Source organism: Heloderma suspectum, chromosome 6 (genome assembly GCF_057233095.1).
Source record: "Heloderma suspectum isolate Gila_16-S chromosome 6, 16-S_ref, whole genome shotgun sequence".
Classification (NCBI taxonomy): Eukaryota; Metazoa; Chordata; class Lepidosauria; order Squamata; family Helodermatidae; genus Heloderma; species Heloderma suspectum.
Genome location: NC_139463.1, coordinates 94,742,877 through 94,769,770, shown reverse-complemented (window position 1 = coordinate 94,769,770; position 26,894 = coordinate 94,742,877). Strand labels below are relative to the sequence as shown.

The 26,894-nt window shown below is 44.9% G+C and overlaps 1 protein-coding gene across 1 annotated transcript; it reads right to left on the bottom strand.

The window, feature by feature from the left end:
- Positions 1–414: 414 nt before the first annotated feature.
- Positions 415–26,518, bottom strand: LOC146341896 (vomeronasal type-2 receptor 26-like). Its single transcript, XM_084807736.1, has 6 exons — positions 26,343–26,518; positions 22,279–22,469; positions 21,722–21,948; positions 17,458–17,685; positions 3,556–3,696; positions 415–1,305 (listed from the first exon to the last, which is right to left on the bottom strand). Exons 1-6 carry the CDS (start codon positions 26,516–26,518, stop codon positions 415–417), a joined length of 1,854 nt encoding a protein of 617 aa, XP_084663862.1.
- Between the last annotated feature and the right edge of the window lie 376 nt (positions 26,519–26,894).

Here is a 26,894-nt window from a genome sequence, read left to right as displayed (position 1 = left end):
CTTTCAGGTCAAGGCAGAGGATCATATGCTTACATGCACATGTTCAGAAGGATAGGATACTCTTTGAGTTTCCTTGCCAGCATTAACTATTAGAGAAGAATTCTAAACTCTTCAAAACTTAAAAGCAGCATATGAGCTTCAGGAAGAGTTGCTGAAAGTGAAGGAAAGGGGATAATGAGAGGTATATGTTTTGTTTGTGTGTGTGTGTGTGTGTGTGTGTGTGTGTGAGCATGCGCATAGGGGGGTATTTACATTGTGCTTTTTCTTTAAACATGTCTTCATTCCATTCTCCAAAGTAGGTGAGATATGGAGACCTGTAGGGAAGCTGCTAAAAGGGGAACTCTGAGCAATGTTCCAATGTGCAGACACAGAATTATAAATTACAAATTATAGGAAAGGAGAGAATTAAATTATTCAGTATTTTCTTCTTGTGAGTTGTTCCCTGCTGTTCAGCTCAGGCCTCAGGACAATAATGTAACATTTTGGGAGAAAGATGCAACCCAGCAACCCAGCACTAGAGGCTAAAATAGAAAAGATCTCCACAGCTACCATGTACTTTCCCTTGGTACTTAGGTAGGTAGGAACAAAAGATAACCAAACACTGCAAAAGACCAACATGCTGAAAGTGATGAACTTGGCTTCATTGAACCTGTCAGGTAGCTTCCTGGCAAGGAAAGCCACAGTGAAACTGACAAGAGCCAGAAAGCCCATGTAGCCCAATGCACAGTAAAACATTGTCGCAGAGCCCTCATTACATTCCCGTATAAGTTCTCCAGTCACTGAATGCAGGTCAACATCTGGAAATGGGGGAGAGGTTGCTAGCCACACCGTACAGATGCCTGCTTGGATAAGGGAGCAGGAAAAAATGATAAAAGTGGCCAATCTTTTCTCCACCCATTTCCTCATCCTGGATCCTGGCCTAGTGGCCATGAAAGCCAGAACCACTGTGACAGTTTTTGCCAACACAGAAGAAACAGCCACTGAGAAGACAAGGCCAAAGGCTGTTTGCCGGAGGAGACATGTCACCTTCTGTGGCCGACCAATGAATAAGAATGCAGAAAGGAAGCAGAGCAGGAGGGAGATTAAGAGACTGTAATTGAGGTCCCGGTTGTTGGCTATGACCATGGGAGTGTTGTGGTGCTTCATAAATATTCCCAGCACCAGAGCTGTAATCACAGAAAAGGAAAGACCAAAAGAGGCTAAACTGAAACCCAAAGGTTCGTCATAGGACAAGAAAGTTACAATCTTGGGAATACAGAAATCCTGGTTTTTGTTTGGATACTTTTCATCTTGACAGTTATAGCACTTGTTCCCATCTGAAAGAGAAATTATATGTCCTTGGTCACACAAAGATGCCGTACATCTCACCAAAGCACCATAATTGTTCCTATGACATAGACTTAAATTACAGATTGCCATTTTCATATGGAACAATAAGGCTTTTGAAATGAAATTTTTATTTTTAAAAACTTAAATACATAAGCTCTGTTGTAGGATCGTATTAATTGGTCTTAAAATAAATTTTCTTTATTTTCTAGCATCTCCACAAGACCACCAGCAATGAATAAACAATAAAGTCAACTCTTACTCCATTTAATTTCCAGCACAGATCTTTGAAGTTCTTCTTTTTTGTGGGGATAACTTAGTTGTTCAGTTCACTTTTTAAGGCAAGCTTTGCTAATTTTGATATTCAAAGCACTATGCAAACTTATCCTTCTAAGTTCACAATTTCCTGAATTTTGGAATAGAGGTCTGCAATGGGAAGAAAGGTGTACTACACTGTGTATATTAGAGAAAATAATGTTCAAATATGCATGATATTAGCAAAATGACTTCAAAAAATGCATATTAGGCAAAATGTGTGCATTTGAAAAATGTGCACCAAAACGCTTATGAATTTTCATGCAGACTGTAAAAAAATCCTCACTATTTAGGATGAACAATACTTAAGACTGGAGAAATTTCCAGTGTTCAAGATGAACAGAGCTTTTGATCAGAAAAACGAGACTCAGAAGCCCTATTCAGGTGTTCAGCAAATGCATGAGAAGGAGTGTTCTAGCCCCCTTCACATATATCAATTGCCCTGGACTTGTGGAGGGTGACATTTGGAACAGGAGAATCTCCTTATGGCTGGATGTTACAGCATCCAGGAACACGTGTGAACCCCAATGGATACAGGAGGCTCTCCTGTTCAGTCTGTTGCCCTCCATTACAGGGGATTGAAATGTGTGAAAAGAGGGGTGGGTCTAGAGCACTCTTTCCCCTTGTGTCTTTATACATAGACTGAACGCTAGAGAGAAACTGAAATTGACACCTGTGTCCATCCCTAATTGTTGTATAATGACCATGAATTTTCAATTATCCTCATTTTTCCCACACTATAGAATTTTAAAAATTATTTGTTTATTATTACCCACAAATAAAACCATTTTCCATTGGAAAACTCTGTTTGTAAATCAGGGGGCGTTTTGGAAATATAGCCCAAATAGTCCTCCTTAACACATAATAGAATCTAATGTATTCAGGATATTGCTTTTTTATGTCTTGAAAACAATGTTAAGTGTGAGACAAGGCAAGGTAATGCTCAGATTCTGAATACAGTATAATCTGGAAGTAATAGGAAAAAAAGGGGGGGAATTCCTCCCATAAACTGTTGAAGGTGACTATAATATCTAAGTGGTCAGTCTCAAATCTAGTCCTCATATAAGGACTAGATGTCACCACGATTAAGGACTGGATGACTTGCTGTACATTCTTAATGGTGTTTAGAGATAGGCCCAAGTAAAGTGCATTAAACAGAACTTCATAAAGGCATGGATGATGTCTGTTAGTCTATAAAAAAAACTTGCACAATTCATATTAATGATCTTTTCCTAAATCAGGTAATAGATACCGATGGTCAATATTTGAAAACTCATGAGTGAAAATCCCAGTGAACAGAAGATGCTGATTCCCAGGTATGAAAGCTGTCCCCGCCCGCCCATCACTACTATCTGTCTAATTGGAATGCATTGTAATTTTTATTTGCTGCATTTATTTGCAATAAACAGGAAGAAATGATCACACACTTGTGCACTAATACACATACACCACTTCTTCTCTTCTTCTTCTTCTTCTTCTTCTTCTTCTTCTTCTTCTTCTTTTTCTTCTCCTTAACATCCCACCTCTTTCCCAATACTGGGACTCAACTCGGCTTTACTACATTAGAAACTTGCGCACTTAAAACATATAAACAGAAATATATCAAAATTAAAAAATTAATTGCATCATCAATAATATTAAAATTGTATAGAATTTGCTGAAGATGAAACTTCTTTACTCCTCAGCAGCTTCCTCCCAGCCTTCCTTAGAAAAAAATCCTTCAATTACATTTGAAACACTGAAGACCAGCAAACCAGAATAATTTTATATTCACATTCCTCTGGATTAGTGCCATTCCGTTTTATAACTCTGTGCCATATATATGTATTTCTTACTCTCCTAGTTTCAGATAGTCCCATTTCTGGATAGGCAGGTTCCCCTAGATTACAGCCACTTTATTTGATAAATCTCTACAGTTAATTTCTTACCCTTCTCAGTTGAAATCTTCCCTTCTGGACATAGGATGCAATCATAGCAGCAAAATGGTTCCCCCTCCTTCACTTTCTTAAAAAAAACAGGATAACAACTTTTACTGCATACCGAAATAGGCTGCGTCTAGTCCAGAAATGAAAGAGGAGACTGATGTTCTTGAGAATAATGACCATGGCATCCTAAAGATTCTGGGGCCTTTCCCACATGTTACTTAAGGGATAAGATATTTCAGTAATGTGTGAATGAACACAATAGAAAGTATTTGATATGCTAAAGCTTGGGCCAGTGGGCACATTTGACAATTTGAGTAACTGTCCTGGGTACCACCACACAGTGGCTGCTAATTTTGGAGATGTGGCTAGTCCTAGAGGACAAGAAACCTGCCCAAAAGACCAAGTAAAAGGCTTAGGTCTAGTTTGAACCTCAACACACAAAACAACTCTGTTGAACTCAGAGTTCTTTTCACCAACAAAAAATCATTTCACAGAAGACAAATTCTTTTTCTCTCCCCACTCTGTTTGCCAGCTAACTCATTCCTACCTCCTCCCTGTCTCTCTCAGACTTTTGATCATCACCCATACAATCTCTTTCCCTCCCTCACTACTTACCTTTGCTCTCACACACATCTTGGTACCCTTGTGCATGCCACTTTCACATATGTTCACTCATTAAGTCAGTTTTGTCCTGTTCATGCGTGTGCGCACGCACACACATACACACACATCTGCACAAAAATCTACATGGAAATTTGCAGGTATCTATGTTTTTATGTATACATCTATCTATCTGTCTATCTATCTATTCTATCTGTCTATTCTATCTAACTATCTAGCATCATCTCTCTCTCAATGTAGGGATGTCACAGGTGTTTGACTAAGGATCGAAGCCCAGTGAGAAATCACAGCTTGGGCCCCCGACAACAATCCATGGATCCCCATGCTTGCCTGACTAAACACACTAAGTCAGGCAAGTGTGGGGATGCCTGATCCCTCAGCAAGCTGCAAAATGGTGGCTCTGACCTTTTCGAAACAGCTGATTTTTCACAAATGGCAGCTGTAAAGCAACACTTTATTTAAGTTTACATGTATAAATGGCCATTGACCCTATAATCTTGAGTAAATGGCCACTTTACAGCCATTTGCATAAAATCAACTTTCATAAAAAAAAAAAAGCTGAGCCACCGTTTTGTGTAAAATGGCAGCTCAGCAAGGTATTGGGGAGCTGTGCACTACTCGCCAGATACTCTCAGGGACTGCCTGGTGACTTGCTACATGAGTGCATTTCAGCTCATACTGTGGGAGTTTCCCTTCCCTTTCCTCCCAGTGAAGCCCCTCACACATTCCCAAATCTGATCTAGATGGCCCCTCAAACCACTGGAGCAGATTTGTAAGGGGGGGGGGTGGAGGGGAAAGGAGAACTTTGCTCCAACAACATTGTCCATTCTGCTATTGGAGAGACACCATTGGACACAACCCCGAATGTCCCTGTCTTTCTCAGAGACTTCCTTGATTGCCGCATGAAACAGGAGGAAGAAAAGTGAATTCAATCATATCATTTCATGCACCTCTTTCAAATAGAGGGCACCCCAACTTTTTTGAATCTGTGGAGACAATTGGAACTGTGAAAAAATCATGTGAGCAATAGCACAAAATAGCTGCTGTGGGGTGCATGATAATTCACAAAACACTGGGAAATTGAGTGCACACTTTAGGCTTCTTCACACAGAGTTTTATCCTGCTATTAAGGTTGGTTAGTCATGGAAATTTGCAGGTCCTTTAGATGACCTTGTCAACTTCCAGGGTGTCTCCTGCACTAAATGACCATTATTCCATCGTTAGAAAGATCGGCGATAATGAGCTATCAATTAGTGCTTCAGTTCCACTAGAGTTGCCTCTGTGAAACAAGGAAAACGCACAATAAAAGGAGCTAGACCACAGTGCCATCTAGTGGCTGTATATTGAAACACCTGGAAGACTCAGATAATGGGGGAAAGGAGGGCAAAGGGGGGAAGAAAGGAAGTGCGTGTAAAGGGAGTTAGCTATGATCATGTATTTAAAACAGAAGCAGAAAGCCCCGTTTTAAATGCAGGATTTTAGGAAGGAGTAGAGATGTTCTTCCTCTCACTTACTGCTTTCTCCCTCTCCCATTCTCAAAGCAGGCATTCACAGTTCCTCCATTTCACATGGCTGCTGGGACATTCCCTGGTGGTTCTGATAACGTCTTGTTAGAGCTTGTGTCTAGGGATGCACGAAAGTCACTTCCCTGGTCTCGCAGCTTGCTTCGCGGTGGGGGGGAGGCGCTTCACTGCTCCCACCGAAGTTCAGGCCGGGGGGGGAGGCTTCCCTCCTCACCCGGCCAAAATTCAGGCCGGGGGGGAGGCTTCCCGCCTTGCCTGGCTGAAATTCAGGCCGGGGAGAAGCGCCCCATCTCCCTGGCCGTGAACTTCAAAAGAAAAAAAAAACGCCCCTGTGATAGGCTACGTAACGATTAACGTAGCCTATCACGGCTAGATCTGCAAAGTCAGCCATGATAGGCTACGTTAATCGTCACATAGCCTATCACGAGTGACTTTGGAAAAAAAAAAAGCGCATACGCAAATGGCAGCCCCCATAGGGAGCCGCCATTTGCGTTCCTTATTTGGTCCCTGTAGTCTACGTAAAGATTTACGTAGACTACAGCGAAAATAAGGGCAACGCTATTTGCGTTGTCCTTATTTTCGCCGTACTCTACCTAAATATTTACATAGACTACAGGGACCAAATAAGGAATGCGAATGGCGGCTCCCTATGGGGGCCGCCATTAGCCGTACGCGCTTTTTTTAAAGTCACCCGTGATAGGCTACGTGACGATTAACGTAGCCTATCATGGCTGACTTTGCAAATCTAGCTGTGATAGGCTATGTTAATCGTTACGTAGCCTATCACAGGGGCGTTTTTTTTTTTTTTACTTTGCTTGTAATGGCGGCGGCAGCAGCCGGTCGAAAGACCGGCTGCCGCCCCCGCCCCTGATGAAGACCTGCCGAACTGCCACTGGGACCCGCCGCCGGGAGGGACATTAGTGAAAGGTAAGTCCCATCCCAGGGGGGGGGCGGGGGTGGGGGGGCGTAGAATTTCTCCCCGAACAACCTTCGGAGGACTGAATGCGTTGGCTCTCGGCCCCCCGAAGTTTCGGGGAGAAATTCTCCCCCATCCCCACTTGTGTCATAAGGCTGAGAAAAGGAATGATTTGACTTAGGGCCAATCTACATTGCGCCTGCCATAGCAATGAATTTGGTGTCCCGTCGGGTTAAATGCTCTTGCATTAAAACTTGATTATTCACACTCACCCATTTTCCCCGTTGCAGTGCTTCATCGAATGTGCAAGCTCGGTTCACACTCAAGTGCTGTGCTGTTTTCCTGCTGTTTTCCTGTGTGCGCTTGTCTGATCTCAGAAGCATGATCTTTGAAGATTCACAACTTCGAAGATCATGCCTGAATTAGAAAAAAAAAAACCATCACGGAGAAGCCCCGATTCTGCAAGGATAATGCCTGAATTTTAAAACAAACATCCAGAGCAGGGGATAGGAGGGGGTAAAACTTAATCTCATTTGAAGGGATAGAAAAAACCCCTGCTCAGTGCAGGAAGCTTGATTCCCAGGCAGTCGCCCATCCAACTACTGACTGGGGCTGACCCCGCTTAGCTTCCAAGATCAGACAAGTGTGCGCACATCCAGCCCTTTGCTTGTTGCTGAGGAAATGGGGGCTGCTGAGGAAGCTATGCGATCAGTAGCCGCAAGAAGACATGGGGCCGTTGAGAGCTATGATTGGACAGGAGGGAAATACAAACACCACCGTATATGGACAGACAGGGGAGGGGACTACGACCGGATACAGTAGCGAAGGAGGAAAATCAGAACACATTAAGGGGAAATACCGGGATATTAGGATATTGAAAGCGAGAGCACAGAAGTGGGAAATTCTGGTTCCAATTCAAGGCGGGTACTGCGTAGTGTGAAAGGCGGGCGGTGAAACCTCATTGGAAGTGAAAAAAGGCAGTAAGTGTAGATCCACCCTTAGTGTACTGACCACACTAGCTGGGTGAAATCAAGAGCAGCTAAGGCAGATAAGTGCAGAATTGAAAAGCAGTGAAACCAAAAGACCAGTGAAGCCTTAAAAGAAATGGTTGCCTCATTTGCCAGGGAGATCTGCTGGGAAACTTGCAAGCTGGGAAGTTTAGTGGTTATGTACAGAGCCAGCAAAGGACAGAAAAACAGATTGGGATATTTAAAAGTAAGTAACAACTCCCCCCCCCCTTCATGGATCACTGCCTTGTTGTGGCGAAGGGGCTTGCGTAACTCAGTGAAGCCATAAGCTATGCTGTGCAGGGACACCCAAGATGGACAGGTCATGGCACAGAGTTCTGACAAAATGTGGTCCACTGGAGAAGGAAATGGCAACCCACTCCAGTATTCTTGCCAAGAAAACCCCATGGAACGTATCACAAGGCTAAAAGATATGACGCCGGAAGATGAGCCCCTCAGGTCGGAAGGTGTCCAATATACTACTGGGGAAGAGCAGAGGGAATTTCCAAATAGTGCCAGAAAGAGTGAAGTGGCTGGGCCAAAGCCGAAAGGACACTCAGCTGTGGATGGGTCTGGTGGTGAAGAGAAAATCTGATGCTGTAAAGAACAATCTTGTTTAGGAACCTGGAATGTCAGATCAATGAATCAAGGTAAGCTGGAGGTGGTCAAACATGAGATGGCAAGATTGAACATCGACATCTTGGGAATCAGTGAACTAAAATGGACAAGTATGGGCGAATTTAATTCAGGTGACTATTATATCTACTACTGTGGGCAAGAATCCCTTAGAAGAAATGGAGTAGTGCTCATAGTCAACAAAAGGGTGGGAAAAGCAGTATTAGGGTACAATCTCAAAAACGATAAAATGATCTCAGTACGAATCCAAGGCAAACCATTCAACATCACAGTAATTCAAGTCTATGCCCCAACCATTGATGCTGAAGAAGCTGAGGTTGATTGGTTCTATGAAGACCTACAACACCTTCTAGAACTAACACCAACAAAAGATGTCCTCTTCATCATAGGGGATTGGAATGCTAAAGTAGGAAGTCAAGAAATCACCGGGATAACAGGCAGGCATGGCCTTGGTGTTCAAAATGAAGCAGGACAAAGGCTAATAGAGTTTTGCCAAGAGAACACGCTGATCATAGCAAACACGCTTTTCCAACAGCATAAGAGGCGACTCTACACATGGACATCACCAGATGGTCAATATTGAAATCAGATTGATTATGTCCTTTGCAGCCAAAGATGGAGAAGCTCTATACAGTCCATAAAAACAAGACCTGGAGCTGACTGTGGCTCAGATCATGAGCTGCTTCTTGCAAAATTTCGGCTTAAATTGAAGAACGTAGGGAAAACCACTAAACCATTCAGGTATGACCTAAATCATATCCCTGATGAATATACAGTGGACGTGAGGAATATATTTAAGGGATTAGACCTGATAGACAGAGTGCCTGAGGAACTATAGACGGAGGTCCATAACATTGTTCAGGAGGCAGCAACAAAATCCATCCCAAAGAAAAGAAATGCAAGAAAGCAAAGTGGCTCTCTGATGAGGCTTTAGTAGTAGCTGAGGAAAGAAGGGAAGTGAAAAGCAAGGGAAAAAGGAGAAGATATACCCAACTGAATACAGAGTTCCAGAGAATAGCAAGGAGAGACAAGAAGGCCTTCTTAAATGAACAATAAAAAGAAATAGAAGAAAACAATAGAATGGAAAAGACTAGAGATATCTTCAAGAAAATTGGAGATATCAAGGGAATGATTTGCGCAAAGATGGGCATGATAAAGGACAAAGAAGGCAGGGACCTAACAGAAGCAGATGAGATTAAGAAGAGGTGGAAAGAATACACAGAAGAACTATACAGGAAAGATTTGAATGTCCCTGATAGCCATGATAGTGCAGTCACTGAACTTGAGCCGGACATCCTAAAGAGTGAAGTCAAGTGGGCCTTAGGAAGCATTACCAACAACAAAGCTAGCGGAGATGACAGTATTCCAGCTGAGCTATTTAAAATCCTAAAAGATGATGCTGTTAAAGTGCTGCACTCAATATGCCAACAAATTTGGAACACTCAACAATGGCCACAAGACTGGAAAAGTTCAGTTTACATTCCAATTCCAAAGAAGGGCAACGCCAAAGGGTGTTCAAATTACCATACAATTGCGCTCATTTCACATGCCAGCAAGGTGATGCTCAAAATCCTACAAGCTAGGCTTCAGCAGTATGTGATCCGAGAACTACCAGGAGTACAAGCTGGGTTTCGAAGAGGCAGAGGAACTAGTGATCAAATCGCCAACATTCGCTGGATCATGGAGAAAGCAAGAGAATTCCAGAAAAATGTCTGTTTCTGCTTCATTGACTATGCTAAAGCCTTTGATTGTGTGGATCACAACAAACTGTGGCAAGTTCTTAAAGAGATGGGAGTACCAGACCACCTTACCTGTCTCCTGAGAAACCTGTACGAGGGTCAAGAAGCAACAGTAAGAACTGGACATGGAACAACCAATTGGTTCAAAATTGGGAAAGGAGTACGACAAGGCTGTATATTGTCGCCCTGCTTATTTAATTTATATGCAGAGTACATCATGAGAAACGCCAGGTTGGATGAATCACAGGTCGGAATTAAGATTTGCTGGGAGAATTATCAACAACCTCAGATACGCAGATGATACTACCCTAATGGCAGAAAGCAAAGAGGATCTCAAGAGCCTCTTGTTGAGGGTGAAAGTAGAGAGTGCAAAAGTGGGTTTGAAACTCAACATTAAAAAAACTAAAATCATGGCATCTGACCCCATCACTTCCTGGCATATAGAAGGGGAAGAAATGGAAGAAGTGACAAATTTTATTTTCTTGGGTTCCAAGATCACCGCAGACGGTGACTGTAGCCATGAAATTAAAAGATGCTTGCTCCTTGGGAGGAAAGCTATGGCAAACATAGACAGCATAGTAAGAAGCAGAGACATCACCTTGCCGACAAAGCTTCGTATAATCAAAGCTATGGTTTTCCCAGTAGCAACGTATGGCTGTGAGAGCTGGACTATAAGGAAGGCCGAATGCCAAAGAATTGATGCTTTCGAACTGTGGTTCTGGAGAAGACTCCTAGGAGTCCCCTGGACTGCAAGGAGGTCAAATCAGTCCATCCTAAAGGAAATCAACCCTGACTGCTCATTGGAAGGACAGATACTGAAGCTGAAGCTCCAATATTTTGGCTACCTAAAGTGAAGAGAAAACTCCCTGGAAAAGACCCTGATGCTGGGAAAGATTGAAGGCAAAAGGAGAAGGGTACGGCAGAGGATGAGATGGCTAGATAGCATCACCGATGCAATGAATATGGACTTCAGCACACCCCGGGAGAGAGCAGAGGACAGGAAGGCCTGGCATGCTATGGTCCATGGGGTCACGAAGAGTCGGACATGACTGAAAGACTGAATAACATAATAACAACTTTTAGGAAATGCTGGCATAGTAGATTTTTTCCACTGTGTGTGTGTGTGCGTGTGTGTGTTTTTCCTTCCTGCCTGTATCGTTCTATTTATTGGAAATGATTTATGGTTTGTGTTTAGTTTCACACTGTCCTTTCCCTGAAATTATCTTGAAAATAATTCTGTTTCAGCTTTGCAAATAAAAGCCACAGAGGCTTAGAAGTTTGATGCTGTAATTTGTAGGGATGGCGGAGAATTTCTCCACAAATCTCCGGGAGGCTGAATGCCAACGCATTCGGCCCCCCGAAATTGGTGGGGAAATTCTCTGCCAACCCCCCGCCCCACCCCCAGGATGGGACTTATCTCGTGTGAATGTCCCTCTTAGCGGCGGGTACTGGCAGAGGTTCAGCGGCGTTTTGGCGTGGGCGGTGGCTGCAGCCGGTCTTCTGACCGGCTGCCGCCGCCGCCATTGCAAAATAAAAAAGTTTTATTTTGTAAAAAAGTAGCCTATCACGGGTGATTTTTTTTAAAAAAAATAGTGTTCCCTTATTTTCGCCGTAGTCTACGTAAATCTTTATGTAGACTAGACGTGCCGAACTAAGGAACGCAAATGGCAGCACCCCATGGGCGCCGCCATTTGCGTACACGCTTTTTTTTTTTAAAGTCACCCGTGATAGGCTACGTGATGATTTACATAGCCTATCACGGCTGACTTTGGAAATCTAGCCGTGATAGGCTACATAAATCATTACGTAGCCTATCACGGGTGTGTGGGGTTTTTTATTTTACTTTCCTTTTTTTTTCGCGGCCGGGGAGATGGGGCACTCCTTCCCGGCCTGAATTTTGGTGGCGAGGGATGGGGCGCCTCCCCCCCGGCCTGAATTTCAGATGGGTGAGGCGGGGCACCTCCCCCCCTCGCCTGAACTTTGGGGGGAGAAGCGAAGCGCCTCCCCCCAACTGCGAAGCAAGCTGCGGGACCAGGTAAGTCCCTTTCGTCCATCCCTAGTAATTTGGGGAGGGGGAATCATAGATTAACAATGCACTCCTAAGCATGCATTTTCAGCACTACTATTTCCTTCCCAGTTAAAGTGGTATAGGTGTAACCCACTGGTATATTTTTCTTTAAGAATTCAGGATGGGAATATTCCTGCACATGCTTGGTAAAGGGGTGAGATAGGAGTGTCCACCATTTTAGGCTGTTACCAAAATGCAGTGTAGAAGAAGCTTGCTTTCTCCTCTCTGCATGACCCTGAACCCTTCAGTTAGTAGGGGGGTTCCTTTTGAATTTTTTTTAAAGACTCATGATTTTTATTTATTTTACAAACACTATCAGTTCCTTGTTGTTTATGTTCTTTTATATTATATAAGGGGCTGTTTACTAGGGGTGTACAAAACCCCGCTTACATGGCTCTGCCAGGTTCCGCAGGTGGGGGGAGGCAATCCATTCCTCCCCCCTGGAATCCTGCCCGGCTGGCTCCACTCCATGGCCTGGCTGCAGAGCCGCCAGCTGGGCCAACCTGCAGTGGGGCCTCCAGCCACTGCCGGGCTGGTATGGACGCAAATGGCGTCCTGTGTAGGGGATGCCATTTGTGTCCCTACGCAAGTCTGTGATAGGCTATGTAAATATTTACATAGCCTATCATGGCTAAAGCAGGGATGCAAATGGTATACCTGCTTTAGCCGTGATAGGCTACATAAATATATACGTAGCCTATCATGGGCCGGTGTAGGGATGCAAATGGCGGCCGCTATGATGGCCACCATTTGCGGCCGCAGCAGCCTGGCAGCCACCACCGCCACCACTGCCACCGCCGCCGCAGCCACATCCAGGTAAGCTCCGTTTCGTGGGGCTTTCGAGGGGTGGAGGGGCGGGGGGCTGCGTTCCCCCACCGATTCCAGGGGGCTGAATTCACTGGAATTCGGCCCCCCTGGGATCCGTGGTGGAATTCTCTAACATCCCTACTGTTTACAAAATTGGTCTTGTGTTGCTGCATCCTGGTCCATTTTGAGAAAATTGCTGCAGTGCTGGAAAGAAGTGAGTAGAGACTGAGTTTCTTCGGTCAGCCGAAAAATCAAGCTTCAGAGAGAAGTTTTATTCATACTTCTTGTTGAGGATTCAAGTTAAAAAGACAGAACTTTGGGAGGACTGTGTTTTGTTTTAAGGTTTTTGGTGATAGGGCTGTTTTTTAATGTTTTAATCAAGTCTCTTTTGGGATAATTGGCTTGTTGGAACTGGGCCAACCTTTTTTTCTTTTTCTTCTCTCTCTTTTTTCATTATTATGACTATTGTTAGTTATATATATAGATTAGGGGTGCACAAAACTCACTTACCTGGTCTCGCAGCTTTTCGCGGTGGGGGGGAGGCGCTTCACTGCTCTCCCCCCGAAGTTCAGGCCGGGGGGGGAGGCTTCCCGCCTCGCCCGGCCGAAATTCAGGCCGGGGGGGAGGCTTCCTGCCTCGCCCGGCCGAAATTCAGGCCGGGGAGGAGGCGCCTCGCCTCACCCGGCTGCGAAATAAAAAGTTAAAAAAAAAAACGCCCCCGTGATAGGCTACGTGACGATTAACGTAGCCTATCACGGCTAGATCTGCAAAGTCAGCCGTGATAGGCTACGTTAATCATCACGTAGCCTATCACGGGTGACTTAAAAAAAAAAATCTCGTATGCAAATGGCGGCCCCCATAGGGAGCCGCCATTCGCGTTCCTTATTTGGTCGCTGTAGTCTATGTAAATCTTTACGTAGACTACGGCGAAAATAAGGGCAACGCAAATAGCGTTGCCCTTATTTTCGCTGTAGTCTACGTAATCTTTACGTAGACTACAGCGACCAAATAAGGAATGTGAATAGCGGCTCCCTATGGGGGCCGCCATTTGCGTACGCGCTTTTTTTTTTTTAAGTCACCCGTGATAGGCTACGTGATGATTTACGTAGCCTATCACGGCTGACTTTGCAAATCTAGCCATGATAGGCTACGTTAATCGTTACGTAGCCTATCACGGGGGCGTTTTTTTTTTTTAGTTTTATTGGAATGGCGGCGGCGGCAGCCGGTCGAAAGATCGGCTGCTGCCCCCGGCCCTGACGAAGACCCGACGAACCGCCGCCGGGACCCGCCGCTGGGAGGGACATTCGGGAAAGGTACGTCCCATCCCGGGGGAGTGCGGGGGGTGGGGGTGTGTGGAGAATTTCTCCCCGAAACTTGTTCGGGGGGCCGAACACATTGGCGCTCGGCCCCCCCGAAGTTTCGGGGAGAAATTCTCCACCAACCCTAATATAGATTAACCCCTGCCCCCTTTCTGATGTCAACCTAATCATGAGCAGGTGTGTTTGCCCTCCTCATTTACCTAGTCCTGATAAGAGGATGTGGTGTTCCTGCTCCTTTGAGACCTGAGGTCCATTGGTAGTTGGATATATTATCTTTTCAACCCCAACTCTACTCCCAGCAAGAAGGCAGAGGTGCATAAGGTATTCATTGAATCATTCAATAGTAGGGTTGGAAGGGGCCTATAAGACCACAGAGTCCAACCCTCTGCTCACTGCAGGTATCCAAGGCAAAGCATCCCTGACAGAAGCCTCATCTTGAATGCCTCCAGTGTGGGAGAGCCCATCACCTCCCTAGAGAATTGGTTCCATTGTTGTATTGGTCTAGAAGTCAGGAAGTTGTTCGTGATGTTCAGCTGGGATCTGGCTTTCTGTAACTTGGACTCTGGGATGAACAAAAAGAGATCCTGGCCTTCTTCTCTGTGACAACCTTTCAAGTACTTGAAAAGGGGTATCATATCTCCCCTCAGTCTTCTCTTCTCAAGGCTAAACATGCCCAGTTCTTTCAGTCGCTCCTCGTAGGGCTTTGTTTCCAGTCCCCTGATCATCTGTGTTGCCCTCCTCTGAACCCTCTCCAGTTTGTCTGCATTCTTCTTAAAGTGTAGTGCCCACAACTGGACACGGTACTCAGGTTAAGATCTAACCAGTGCTGAATAAAAAGGATCTAGTACTTCACATGATTTGGAAGCTATACTTCTACTAATGCAGCCCAAAATAGCATTTGCCTTTTCTGCAGCCACATCACATTGTTGGCTCATATTCATCTTGTGATCGACAACAATTCCAGGATCCTTCTCGCTTGTTGTATTGTTGAGCCCAGTCTCCCCCATCTTGTAACTGTGCATTTGGTTTCTTTCAAGGTGCAGAACTTGGCATTTATCACTATTAAATGTCATTCTGTTGTTTATTTGCCCAGCACTTTAGCCTATCAAGATCACTTTGAATTCTGTCTTCCAGGGTATTAGCTATCCCACCCAATTTTGTGTCATCTGCAAATTTGATCAGCATTCCCTGCACCTCCTCCTCCAATCATTAATAAAAATGTTAAAGAGCACTGGCCCCAGGACTGAGCCCTGCGGTACCCCGCTTGATACCTCTCCTGAGTTTGAGAAGATCCCATTGATAAGTACTCTTTCAGCCCAATTCTGTAGCCAATTGTGGATCCACCAGATCCCACTTTTATCTATTTTGCTAATCAGGATATCATGGGGAACTTTGTTGAAAGGTGTGCTGAAACTGAGGTATATTATGTCCACGGCATTCCCACAGTCCACAAGGGAGGTTACCTGCTCAAAAACTGAGATCTCCTTTGGTGGCCAAGTGACATCAGGAATCATTTCCTAGTTACTGTCATATGGGACTAAATTTGGAATGCTGTGTGTGCGTGTGTGCATATACGTGTCTTACATTAATTAATGGGGCACTTCAATGACATTTCCTCCAACCATTTCTTGGTTAAGAAAGGGAAGATCACAGCAATCAGGACGGAAACTTGTGAAGGCAGATTTTTAATATCAGTTCATGAACTATGTATACTTCAAACAAAAGTCAGTCTTTCATAAGTGTTCATCACTGCCCATTGTAATTAATTTTGCACAGCAGAACACAGATTCAGTGCTCACACAGAACTGCAGGGCTTCTGAACTGATGATGGAATGCCTCCTCCCATATATTCCTACATTAAGATTATCGACAGAGGGCCTCCTCCAGGTTCCCTCTCATTCTGAAGCTTAGATAGAGAGGACTTTCTCAGTGGTGATCCCCCAGTTATGGAATGCCCTTTCCAGAGAAATTTGCCTGCTACCAACATTTTTTTCCTTCTGTTACCATATTTAGACTTCTTTGTTTTCTAGGGATGTTTGAAAGTTCCGCCACGAATCTCAGGGAGGCCGAATGCCTCTCAGGGAAATCGGTGGCAGAACGGTCTGCCCCCCCCACCCCCCCGGGATGGGACTTACCTTGGGCGGATCTTCCTGGCGGCGGCGGCTCCGGCAGCAGTTTGGCGGCGGTTCGGCGGCAGCAGCTGCGGCGGCCGGTCTTCCGACCAGCTGCCGCCGCCGCCATTTCCAGTTAAAAAACAAAACAAAACAAAAAAAGTGATAGGCTATGTAAAGATTTACGTAGCCTATCACGGCTAGATCTTTTAAAAACACCGTGATAGGCTACGTAAATGTTTACGTAGCCTATGACGGCTGATTTAAAAGAAAAAAATGCGTGGACGCAAATGGCGGCGCCCATGGGCGCCACCATTTGCGTTCCTTATTTTGGCACGTCTTAGTCTACGTAAACATTTACGTAGACTAAGATGGTGAAAATAAGGGGAACGCAAATAGCATAGATGCTACGCTATTTGTGTTCCCCTTATTTTTGCCGTCTTAGTCTACGTAAATGTTTACGTAGACTAAGACGTGCCAAAATAAGGAACGCAAATGGCGGTGCCCATGGGCGCCACCATTTGCGTATGTGCTTTTTTTTTTCTTTTAAATCAGCCGTCATAGGCTACGTAAACATTTACGTAGCCTATCATGGCTGACTGCAGGGAAGCAAATGGCGGCGGCTACGGCCGCTGCCATTTGCACCCTGCTAGCCAGCGGCCGGATGTGTGGCCGCTGATGGAGCCAGCCGGTGGCTCCACAGAATCCCTGTGGAGCGGAGCTGGCCTGCCAGAATTTTTGGGGGGAGGGACAGAGCACCTCCCCCCCCACGAATGTCACCCTTCAAAAAGGTAAGTGACTTTCGTACATCCCTATTGTTTTCCCAGGTCTTTTAAATCATTGCCATTTAATCCCTATTACATGTTGGTGGTTTTAACTCCTGCTTTATTTCTTGGATGCTTTTAGCTCTCTATTCAATTGAGTGGGATCTGCCTTGTATGTTTTAAAATCATTTTGGCATTTATATTTGCATCTGTATTTTTATCACCTTGGGTTTGTATTGTTATATTTTAAGATCTTTATTTGTATTTTATTGTATTACTGATTAATTTTAAATAACTGCACTGCCTAGAGAATATGTTTTACTGGCATTTTATGAATATACATAGTAAAATAAATTGCTAATATCTCTTTGGTATCCTACCTGGTTAAACCAGCTGTGCCATGTTATGGCCTCTTCACTGATGGTTAATGCCTGGTCTGGAGGTGCCTGGTGATCCACGGTCCCAACTTTCACATGATGAACTGATTGGTTGGGGGAAACAATCCAGTTGATCACATCAAATCCAGCTACTAACTCTGCATTCTGGTTAAAGGAAACCTTGTCTCCAGCACTGTTGTTAAAAGAGACACCTCTCAGAAAGTGATGGAGCTAGATTGAAAGGAACGTGCAAGAGTTCTGAAAAACCTGAATCTAGATATTCCAAATTATGTCATAATGGCATTAGAAGAATGATACCATTGCCAGGTGGTTGGTTGAGGGAGGGTGAATAGGGGAAATGTTTACTCTAAGTTATAGTATTATATATAAATATATATATATATATATATAGAGAGAGAGAGAGAGAGAGAGAGAGAGTTCACATGGCACTGATACTAATGCAATTCAAATACAGAAACACTCTTCATAGGCAGGAATCAGGCCAGTTCATGAGAGTCTTAATTGCTGTTCTCTAACTACAGGAGGTAGTGGTCATGTCCTTCCTAGTGCTTTAGAAGGCTAAGAGAGGGCCACAATTTGTGTCTCCCCTAATTAGGGCCTGTATGGCCTCTCTGCCTGGATATCTTATCATGTCACTCTGTGGCTATATGCCATGCTGAAAAGAGCAGTCTGGTCTCCACCTTTGGATCGCTTTATTTATTCAGGCGGTGTATCCCTATCCTCTCATGTTACCTTCCTAGGCAGAATCTGCCTTTATCTAGCTGTCTGTTGGCCTGAACCTTACCCTGCATCCACTTTATGGATGGATGAAAGTCCCTTACCTGGTCCCACAGCTTGCTTCGCGGTGGGGGGGAGGCGCTCCAGTTCTCCCCCCGAAATTCAGGCCGAGGGGGAGGCGCCCTGCCCCTCCTGGCCGAAATTCAGGCTGGGGGGGAGGCACCCCATCCCTCGCCGCCGAAATTCAGGCCGGGAAGGAGCGCCCCGTCTCCCCGGCTGCGAAATACAAAAGTAAATTTAAAAAAAAAACACAACAACACGTGATAGGCTACGTAACAATTTACGTAGCCTATCACGGCTACGTTTTCAAAGTCAGCCGTGATAGGCTACGTAAATCTTTACATAGCCTATCATGGCTGACTTTGGGGGAAAAAAAAGCGCGTACGTAAATGGCGGCGCCCATGGGCACCGCCATTTGCGTTTCTTGTTTGGGCAGGGGTAGTCTACGTAAAGATTTACGTAGACTACGGCAAAAATAAGGGCAACGCAAATAGCATTTGTAAAGATTTACGCAGCCTATCATGGCTGACTTTGAAAATCTAGCCGTGATAGGCTACATAAATTGTTACGTAGCCTATCACGTGTTTTGGGGTTTTTTTTTACTTTACTTTGTAATGGCAGTGGCGGCAGCCGGTCAGAAGAGCGGCCGCCGCCCCCGCCCCCGCCGAAACGCCGCCGAAACGCTGCTGGGACCCGCCGCCGAGAGGGACATTTGAAGGAGGTAAGTCTCATCCCGGGGGGGGCGGGGGGCTGGCGGAGAATTTCACCACCAATTTCGGGGGGCCGAATGCGTTGGCATTCAGCCTCCCGGAGATTTGTGGAGAAATTCTCTGCCATCCCTAATCCACTTAAGGATGGCAGAGAATTCGCCCCCCCGAAATCTGTGGCAGAATGGCCTGCCCCCCCTGCCCCCCCACAGATTCACCCCGGGATGAGACTTACCTGGGGCGGATGTTCCGGATGGCGATGGCTCCAGCAGTGGCTGCGGCGGCGGCTGGTCTTTCGACCGGCTGCCATGGCTGCCATTTGCAGTCTGATCTTAGCCATGATAGGCTACGTAAGTCCTTACATAGCCTATCACGTCTGGGTAAAAAAACAACAACAGCATACGCAAATGGCGGCGGCTATGGCGGCCACCATTTGCGTTCCTTATTTTTCACCATTTTAGTCTATGTAAATATTTATGTAGACTATTAAGGCGAAAAAAAAGGGGGAATGCAAATAGCATAGTGGGCACTATTTGCGTTCCTTTTTTATTTGCCTTTTTAGCCTACTGAAATATTTACGTAGGCTAAAACAGCAAATAAAAAAGGAACGCAAATAGCACCTACTACTCCATTTGCGTTCCCCTTTTTTTCGCCATAATAGTCTATATAAATATTTATGTAGACTAAAACGGTGAAAAATAAGGAATGCAAATGGCGGCCGCCATAGCCGCCGCCATTTGTGTATGCTTTTTTTTTTTACCCAGACGTGATAGGCTATGTAAAGACTTACGTAGCCTATCATGGCTCCCTGGCTGGACGCAAGTGGCGGCTGCTATGGCAGCCGCCATTTGCGTCTGAACCAGCCAGTCAGCAGCTGGAAATCCAGCTGCAGACGGCCCTGGACTGGCTGGCTGCTCCGCGGACCCACCGCGGTGCAGAGCCAGCCGTCATGGATTCCGGGGGGGAGGACCGGATCACCTCCCCCCCGTCAAGGATTCCGTGGGGAGGGACAGAGCACCTCCCCCTCCACAAACAGAATCCACGAAAACGTAAGTGACTTCCGTACATCCCTACTGATCCACTTGATTTAGTCAGGTAATCCCTCCTGCCATACCCCAATAGTTAAGCGGCATTAAAATCTATGTACCATGGTTGAGGGACATGTCAAGAAAAGTGAGATAGCCTCACTAACTGCTTAAACCCTTTTGTTCTATCTGGGGCGATATCAGGACCAAAGGAACCCTGGCTCCCAGATCAGCACATCCAGGAATGAGCAGGAGGTATGCAGGGGGGCGGAGGAGTCTTAACTCAAATGGCCACAAGCAACCACACAGAGAAGAGATAGATTCTGTCTCATTGGCCTAGTGTAAGCTGCGATTGAAAAAAAAAAAAACCCACTGCCATTTGCGTCCCTGTATTCAGCCATGATAGGCTACGTAAAGACTTATGTAGCCTATCACATCTGGGTTAAAAAAAAAAAATGTACACAAATGGCGGCGGGATGGATGAAAGGGACTTACCTTTCGTCCATTGTAGGGATGGATGAAAGGGACTTACCTGGTCCCGCAGCTTGCTTCGTGGTGGGGGGGAGGCACTTCGCTTCTCCCCCCGAAGTTCAGGCGAGGGGGGGGAGGCGCCCCACCTCGCCCAGCCGAAATTCAGGCCGGGGGGGAGGCGCCCCATCCCTCGCTGCCGAAATTCAGGCCGGGGAGGAGCGCCCCATCTACCCGGCCGCGGAAAAAAAAGGAAAGTAAAAAAAACCCCAAACCCACACCCGTGATAGGCTACGTAACGATTTACGTAGCCTATCACGGCTAGATTTCCAAAGTCAGCCGTGATAGGCTATGTAAATCGTCACGGAGCCTATCACGGGTGACTTAAAAAAAAAAAGCGCGTACGCAAATGGCGACACCCATTGGGAGCCGCCATTTGCGTTCCTTAGTTCGGCACGTCTAGTCTACATAAAGATTTATGTAGAGTACGGTGAAAATAAGGGAACGCTATTTGCGTCGCCCTTATTTTCACCGTAGTCTACGTAAATCTTGACGTAGACTAGACGTGCCAAACTACGGAACGCAAATGGCGGCGCCCCATGGGTGCCACCATTTGCGTATGTGCTTTTTTTTTTTTTTCAAAGTCACCCGTGATAGGCTACGTGACGATTTACGTAGCCTATCACGGCTGACTTTGGAAATCTATCCGTGATAGGCTACGTAAATCGTTACGTAGCCTATTACGGGTGTGTGTTGTTTTTTTTTTAACTTTCCTTTTTTATTTTGCAATGGTGGCGGTGGCAGCCGGTCAGAAGACCGGTCACCGCCGCAGCCCCCGCCGAAATGCTGCCAAAACGCCGCCGGGACCTGCCGCCGAGAGGGACATTCGCATGAGGTAAGTCCCATCCCGGGGGGGGGGCGGGGGGCTGGCGGAGAATTTCACCACCAATTTCGGGGGGCCGAATGCGTTGGCATTCGGCCTCCCAGAGATTCGTGGAGAAATTCTCCACCATCCCTATGCGTTTGTGTGGGTTTTTTTAAACCCAGACGTGATAGGTAAAGACTTACGTAGCCTACTTAAGGACTTACGTAGCCTACTTAAAGACTTACGTAGCCTACTTTACTATGTAAAGACTTATGTAGCCTATCACAAATGGGGGGGGAACAGACTGCAAATGGCGGCGGCGGCAGCAGCCGATCGGAAGACCGATCTTGTTGTAACACCTACAGATATGGTACGACTCAACATAGGGATTCTGAGCCCATTACCTGCCAAGAAACCTGATTTGGAAACTTTGGTCCTCCGTCATCTGCCATTGCTCTGTGCTTGAGTCTAGATGAGGACATGGCCTGTGCAGCATGGGCCACAGCATAGACAGCATTGTAGATGCTGTAGCTATGGCCAGTCATGTTCATTTCAAAGAAGGTCCCTGGAAGACTCTCCAGCTTCTCATCCCCTGTGCAGATAGACTCCTCCTCCACACCATCATCCACAACTGTGTTTGGGAACACAAAGCCAAAGGCTTGTTGCCAAAAGTCCCTGATAAAACCATCTCCTTTTGTGCTGAAAGGATTTCTGCTCTCAACAAATGACTTGAATCCTGGTGGATTGTTGGAGTGGGTTGTGAAGGACAGAGCACCATCGATTATTTCAGTATCCCAATTCCTTTGATAGATCGATGATATGATCTCCATCTCTGCTGTCATTATCCACACTATACCTTTTGGTTTAATTGTCTTACCATTAATAGCTGGTAGATATGGCAACCATCTCAAGAAGGTCATAGAAAAAGATTCTCCATAGATCACTGATGCATTAGCTTTACCACTCATGATAAGCTCATAGATTTTTTCCCCTTCCTCTAGCATATCATTTAATTTATTAACCACAGTTAATTTAGGGATTCTTTCTATGAAGGCAAAACAGACACCACTCTGTGAAAAGAGTGGAACTACATTTTGCACAAATCTTTCTCCACTGTCATTATCTATAACAATAATCCCAATCCATGTCCACCTGAAATGCAGAAGCAAAGAGAGAATCCCCACATTCTGAAGGGCTTCTTGAGGGACCATCTGGTAGAAGGAAAGGCCTGGAGTTTTATCATTCATCACTGGAGCCGAGCCATACGTGAGCTAGAGAGATAGGTGGGAAAGATATTAACAACAACAACTGTATATATAGCAGTTTTGTGTGTTCATAACAGTTTGCATCCATTATGTCAGCAGTAGGGTTTGGGGATAAATTTGTTTGGTTTGCATTTTCAGAAGAACCAAACTAATTTGCAATTCCAAACTAATATGTGAACTGAAATGAATTATTTTAATGGTGGCCATCCCTAAAATATTGTTGTGTGATAATATCACTGCATTGATATTATCTGATAAACGTTTGAAGTGTGGTGTGTGTGTTTTTAACAAAATTAAATCAACAAGCTTGGAATAAAAAGTACAAATGTGTCAATTTCTAGCACTTTACACATGCTGCATCTGTGGCAATTTCTATCAGAGCAGTTTCAAATTTTGCACAATTTTAGACCTCAGTATGTAGATTATGTATGCCATGGTTCAAAGTATTAGTTGATGAGGTGTCATTTTTATGTTCAGTAGAAATGTGAGGCTGATAATGGTGAAACCGCCCTTTTTTGTGCAATACACCTTAAATAAAGGGCACTCCCATGCCTCTTTAATCAGTATGGGAAATATATTAAGACAAAATAATTAACACCTTGTAGCAGATGGAACACTAAATCGGATGTTTATGTCAGGGTGTCCTTTGAAACTTCGGATATGCATTCCTTTTTCAAGAATCCCATACTCTCTGTCTGTGTGTTTGTGTGTGTGTTAGCGTGTGTGTGTGTGTGTGTCTGATGCATTTGTGAATGAATGATCGCAAAACAAAATGTTTCCAGTGTACACATCTTTGTCTGAAAAAAATAAAAAGAAATCTCAAAGGACCATAGAAGTTTGAAAGTAGTGTTAAATGCCCATGTTACACATATACACAATAGCCCAGGAGTCCTACCTGTGGAATTTTGTAGATATCCAAGATAATTGCAACATGAAGGGAGATTTCAGTGTCCAGTCCACCAACGACTGCTATTAGATGATTCTGAATGTCACATACTTAGTTTGGGATCAGTATCTCCAGGGTGGATATAGATAGCATTGTTGCATGATAGGTTCTCCTTGCATTGTCATAGCTGTCATAGATATGGAAACCCAAGGTTATGTTGGGTAAGATCTGAGGGTTTTCATTGATCTCCTTTACAGCGAAGGCCAATGCCACAATATTCTGGTAATACTTAGGGACTAGACTAAAATGAGAGTTATATTCTCCATCAGAAAGATATTCCACAGTAAGTTTTGAGTTCTGTGTCTTTCCTCCTCCTCCTCCTCCTCCTCCTCATCATCATTATCATCATCACCATCATCACTATTGTCATTATAATATCTAAGAACATAAGAAGATCCATTCTGGATCAGACCAAGGGTCCATCTAGTCCAACACTCTGTTCACACAGTGGTCAACTAGTAGCCGTCTACTTTATTTCTTTCTTGAGCCATTCTTTAGTCAAAAGAGGCCTACAGAAAGATAAAAGCATGAGTGTTCACCTTCAGAATATGCCACTCCGAATACTTTCTGGGGTAAGATATATTTTAGAGAAGGTTTTCTAAAATCAACTATATGAGTCAACATTTTGTGCATTGTTTCACTCAGCAACACACACCTATATTCTTATTACAATTATATCCTTATTCAACATAGAACTTCACCAACATTTTTGGAGAAATGAAGTTCTACAAGACAATTAAATTAAATTAAGGAATCAGAAAAGAATTGGGAATGCAACCAGGTAATGAATGTACTTTAGATTACATAAATGCACTCAATTCTATCTGAGGCCAAAACACAGGGATATCAAATGGAATACAGTGTGAGAACAATGAAGAAGAAAAGCCCTGGTAATGTTTGAATTGGTTCACATAGCCAGAATGATGAACTTGATAATGTTCACATGGACCCATGAAAATTCCTTGTGTGATGGTAGTGAAAAGGGTGGCTAGATCTTGAAGATGCTACCAAATATGCCCAGAAAGAACACAGGTTGTAACTGTCCCAGATACAGTCCCTAGCATCACCCTTTAAATATGGTTGGGCTATGAAAGACCTCTACCTAAGAACTTGGAAAGATTCTCCCAATATGGGTAGAGTACAGGGCTTGATGGACCAATTGTCTGACTCAGTATAGGCCAACTTCATGTATTTGTTTGAGAGTCCAGCACGTGAGGAACACCTGTAGATGTTACAAGGTAGGTGTGTGTATCTCTGGGCTTTGGTGGCACCTGAACGTATTCATCATTCTTTAGAAGGTTAAATATGGTCCTTGATAAGTTGCATACAACATTGTTCTATTATTTCCAAGTGTGACTACGAAATTTCCTACTGAAAAAACTCCTGAACTACAAAAGTCCAGGCATATAAAAGGCGATGATGTGGAAAAAATAAGATGAGGGAAAATAACCATGGAGGAAGTCGGCATTACATGGGGACTTGCTAGAAGAAAGAACTGAAAGGAAGACAAAGAAAAGAAGAGGGTAGCAAAATAAAATACCTCTTCAAATTTTGAAAATATTCCACAGCAGGGTTTCTTTTCCTCCTTTTGTACAAATGTGTCTCCCCCCACCCCCAGCATTCCCTTAAACTTTTCTCCAGCCTAGGCCACCAAACTTCTGGGCTGCACCTGCACCTCTGTTGTTGTCAGACATTGCCAGTGGTCCAGGCCCAGCTAGGGGTGCACGAAAGTCACTTACCTGGTCTCGCAGCTTTTCGCGGTGGGGGGGAGGCGCTTTGCTGCTTTCCCCCCGAAGTTCAGGCCAGGGGGGGAGGCTTCCCGCCTCGCCTGGCCGAAATTCAGTCTGGGGGGGAGGCGCCTCGCCCGGCCGCAAAATTAAAAGTTTCTTTTAAAAAAACGACCCCGTGATAGGCTACATGACGATTAACGTAGCCTATCACAGCTAGATCTGCAAAGTCAGCAAATGGGGGCCGCCATTAGCTGTATGCGCTTTTTTTTTTTTTTTTAAGTCACCCATGATAGGCTACGTGACAATTTACGTAGCCTATCACGGCTGACTTTGCAAATCTAGCCGTGATAGGCTACGTTAATCGTCACATAGCCTATCACGGGGACGTGTTTTTTTTAATTTATTTTTATTGGAATGGCGGCGGCGGCAGCCGGTCGAATGATCGGCTGCCGCCCCCACCCCTGACGAAGACCCGCCGAACCGTCGCCGGGACCCGCCGCCGGGAGGGACATTCGGGAGAGGTAAGTCCCGTCCCAGGGGGGTGTGCGGTGCGGGGGGGTGCGGAGAATTTCTCCCCGAAAAGTTTTCGGGGGGCCAAACACGTTGGCGCTCGGCCCCCCGAAGTTTCGGGGAGAAATTCTCCGCCAACCCTAGGCCCAGCTAAGGCTGGTCCTTGAGACCAAAGTCTAGGTCTCCGCAGCCCGGCCAAGGAGAAAATGTGAACCCAGAGAGCAGCAGATGACTAGAGGCAGATGATTTAGCACAAGAAGCAAACTCCATTTTATTCCTGTAGTGCTAGGATTTAAGTGAGTTTAGAATGAAAAACTGCACATGCTCAGAGTATTTCTCTTTCATCAGTATTAGCATATAGCTTTTGTTGCTGTTCTTCTGGCAGATCAGGAATAGAGAAGCAGTGTTAAAGCATGGAGTGGCAGTTGGGGGGTGGGGAAGAGAAATGTCAGTATTACACATGTAGTCTGAAAGGCTCCCCCATAAGAAAAATAAGTCTAAAATTATCTAGCTGCACTGCTCATTCTAGTGACAAAATGAATGGCAAGAAAAAAGTAAAACATAAATTCCTTACACAACATCCTCATGTTCAGCTGGATGGGGTTTTTCAGTCAAGTGTACTGAACTGGAGACGATGCCAGCCTGAGAAGCAACGCCACCTATGATGAGGTCTCCGGGCTGATAATACTTATGGAGTGGAGGGTGTGGATGATGAACGCTGCATTTAATGATGTCGGCCTTGCATGCCATGTGAGGAAGCAACACCAGCAGAAAGAACAGTAAAACTGCCATCCTCAGTGCAAGGCAATTATTTCCTCTACACTTAAATCCCCTATTTTCTTCCACAACACAATGATTAGAGTTCCTGTGATTAGAACTCCCTGATTTGAATTATAGGTCAATTATGAAACATAGTCTCGGCTACTAATTTTGCTAGGGGGTCACCTAAATTCCACAGGGGTTTTGAGAAGGAGCATAATGAATTACAGTCATTTTGATCAATAAGGAAGGTAATCATTAAGTCAGAGTTAATGATTCCCTATGGCATTGTTAAAGAAATCTTGTTTTTCAGATATTTTCAAGCTGTGGGTCTTTGATTGACCCACACAGCAAGAAAAGGACACCA

Excerpts from the sequence above, each read along its gene's own strand:
- LOC146341896 (XM_084807736.1), bottom strand. The coding sequence starts at position 26,518 with ATGGCATGCAAGGCCGACATCATTAAATGCAGCGTTCATCATCCACAC. Across the intron at positions 21,949-22,278 it reads CTATGAGCTTATCATGAGTG|TTGTGGATGATGGTGTGGAG; the intron begins GTAAAGCTAATG and ends TCCCAAACACAG. Across the intron at positions 3,697-17,457 it reads GGCACAGCTGGTTTAACCAG|ACGCAGCCTATTTCGGTATG; the intron begins GTAGGATACCAA and ends TTTCTGGACTAG.